This window comes from Cyprinodon variegatus, unplaced genomic scaffold, assembly GCF_000732505.1.
Source record: "Cyprinodon variegatus isolate N-32 unplaced genomic scaffold, C_variegatus-1.0 Scaffold943, whole genome shotgun sequence".
In the NCBI taxonomy this organism is placed as follows: Eukaryota; Metazoa; Chordata; class Actinopteri; order Cyprinodontiformes; family Cyprinodontidae; genus Cyprinodon; species Cyprinodon variegatus.
In genome coordinates, this window is record NW_015151396.1 from 294,506 (window position 1) to 295,829 (window position 1,324).

At 38.7% G+C, this 1,324-nt stretch overlaps 1 protein-coding gene across 1 annotated transcript in view; it reads right to left on the bottom strand.

Moving 5' to 3' along the window:
* Positions 1 to 1,324, bottom strand: part of LOC107100181 — a gene marked incomplete at its 5' end in the record, with an annotated part of 27,374 nt that overhangs the window by 12,289 nt on the left and 13,761 nt on the right. Inside the window, one exon of the mRNA XM_015398577.1 lies at positions 171 to 427. Coding sequence (XP_015254063.1) covers positions 171 to 427 — 257 coding nt within the window. The remainder of the gene's footprint in view (positions 1 to 170; positions 428 to 1,324) is intronic.

Below are 1,324 nucleotides of genomic sequence, written 5' to 3' on the forward strand. Positions count from 1 at the left end.
GGTCCAGGCCTTCTCAGCACAGACCTCCTGGTGGAGCTGTTCTTTAGTTGGAGCTGGGATTTCACTCATCAGAGCTTCAAGCTTTGAAAGGTAATACTGACTCTTCTCATCTTCACCCATAAGATGGTGCAGCCAAGCCAGATTCCCAAAGTTCACCATCAACCAGGGACCTTCATCAGAGTTTTTAAGACGTTTGAAGGTCTCAGTGGCTCGGCTGAAGAAGTTCAGGGCCTCTTCAGAGGAGCCCAGCTTATACTGGAGGAATCCCCGCAGGTTGTAGTTGTGACCCAGCCAGACGTTTCCCTCCTCTGTGCCGATGTCCTCCACAATACTCCGTATAACAGTAAGTCTGCGACTTCCAGGATCAAGGTTCCAGGTGAAATGGCACTGCAGGGCCTCCAGTTTGTTCTCCAGACTCTGAGCAGAACTGATGACACAATAAACATGACAGAAATTATTATTACTATTTTCTTTTTTTTCATTTTAACAGTGTCCTTTCTGGCGATGTGGCAATAGGAATAATTGTCTTGATGCCAAAAAGAGCCCAACAGATATTGTGGAGGAGTGCGGCTATCACATTGTGATTTCCACTTGATTTATGCATATAAATAGCTTTATTATAATTATGCCGGGAGTTTTACAGATTATATGGACACTGCAATGTAGGTAGTACAGAAAAGGACAAACTGAAAAAAAAAGAGAAAAGATGAAAGAAAGAGGAGATAAAAGGGAGATAACGATAAAACATTTTCAGTCTGCTTCATCACCTGCAAAGAGATTTTAAAAGAACCGCTCAACCAACGGACATGGTAAAATATATACGATAAAGTAACACCTAGATACTATCGCTGAAGTATAAGTAGTATTATTTAATCTGACATGTATTCTATGTTACCTGAAGATAAACAGCAAACAGCCACCCCAAAGTGGATATTTTGGGTAACAGAAAAAGAAAGTAAAAAAAAAAAATTTTTAGGAAAAATATCTGTTTCATTGTCCCTGGAACATCCAGGTTTTTTTTAATGTAGCTTTTGGTTATTTCTGTCATGTCCAGTATCTGAAGCTCTGATCCTGTGAGAAGGTCTATCCTGCCCCTTGTTTGAAATGTTTTCTTTATACTCTTACTTTGTTTGTGTTTCATGGGTTGTGTTCTAATGAACTATTATTATGTACACTGCAAAAAATTGAAATCTAAATAAGTTATTTGTTCCTAAACTAAGTACATTTGTTCTTGAATTGAGGAGGTAAGTGAGACCCTTTGCCAGTGGAACAAGACAATTTACATTTAAAATAAGAAAAAGCAACTGCATTGTCTTATTTCAAG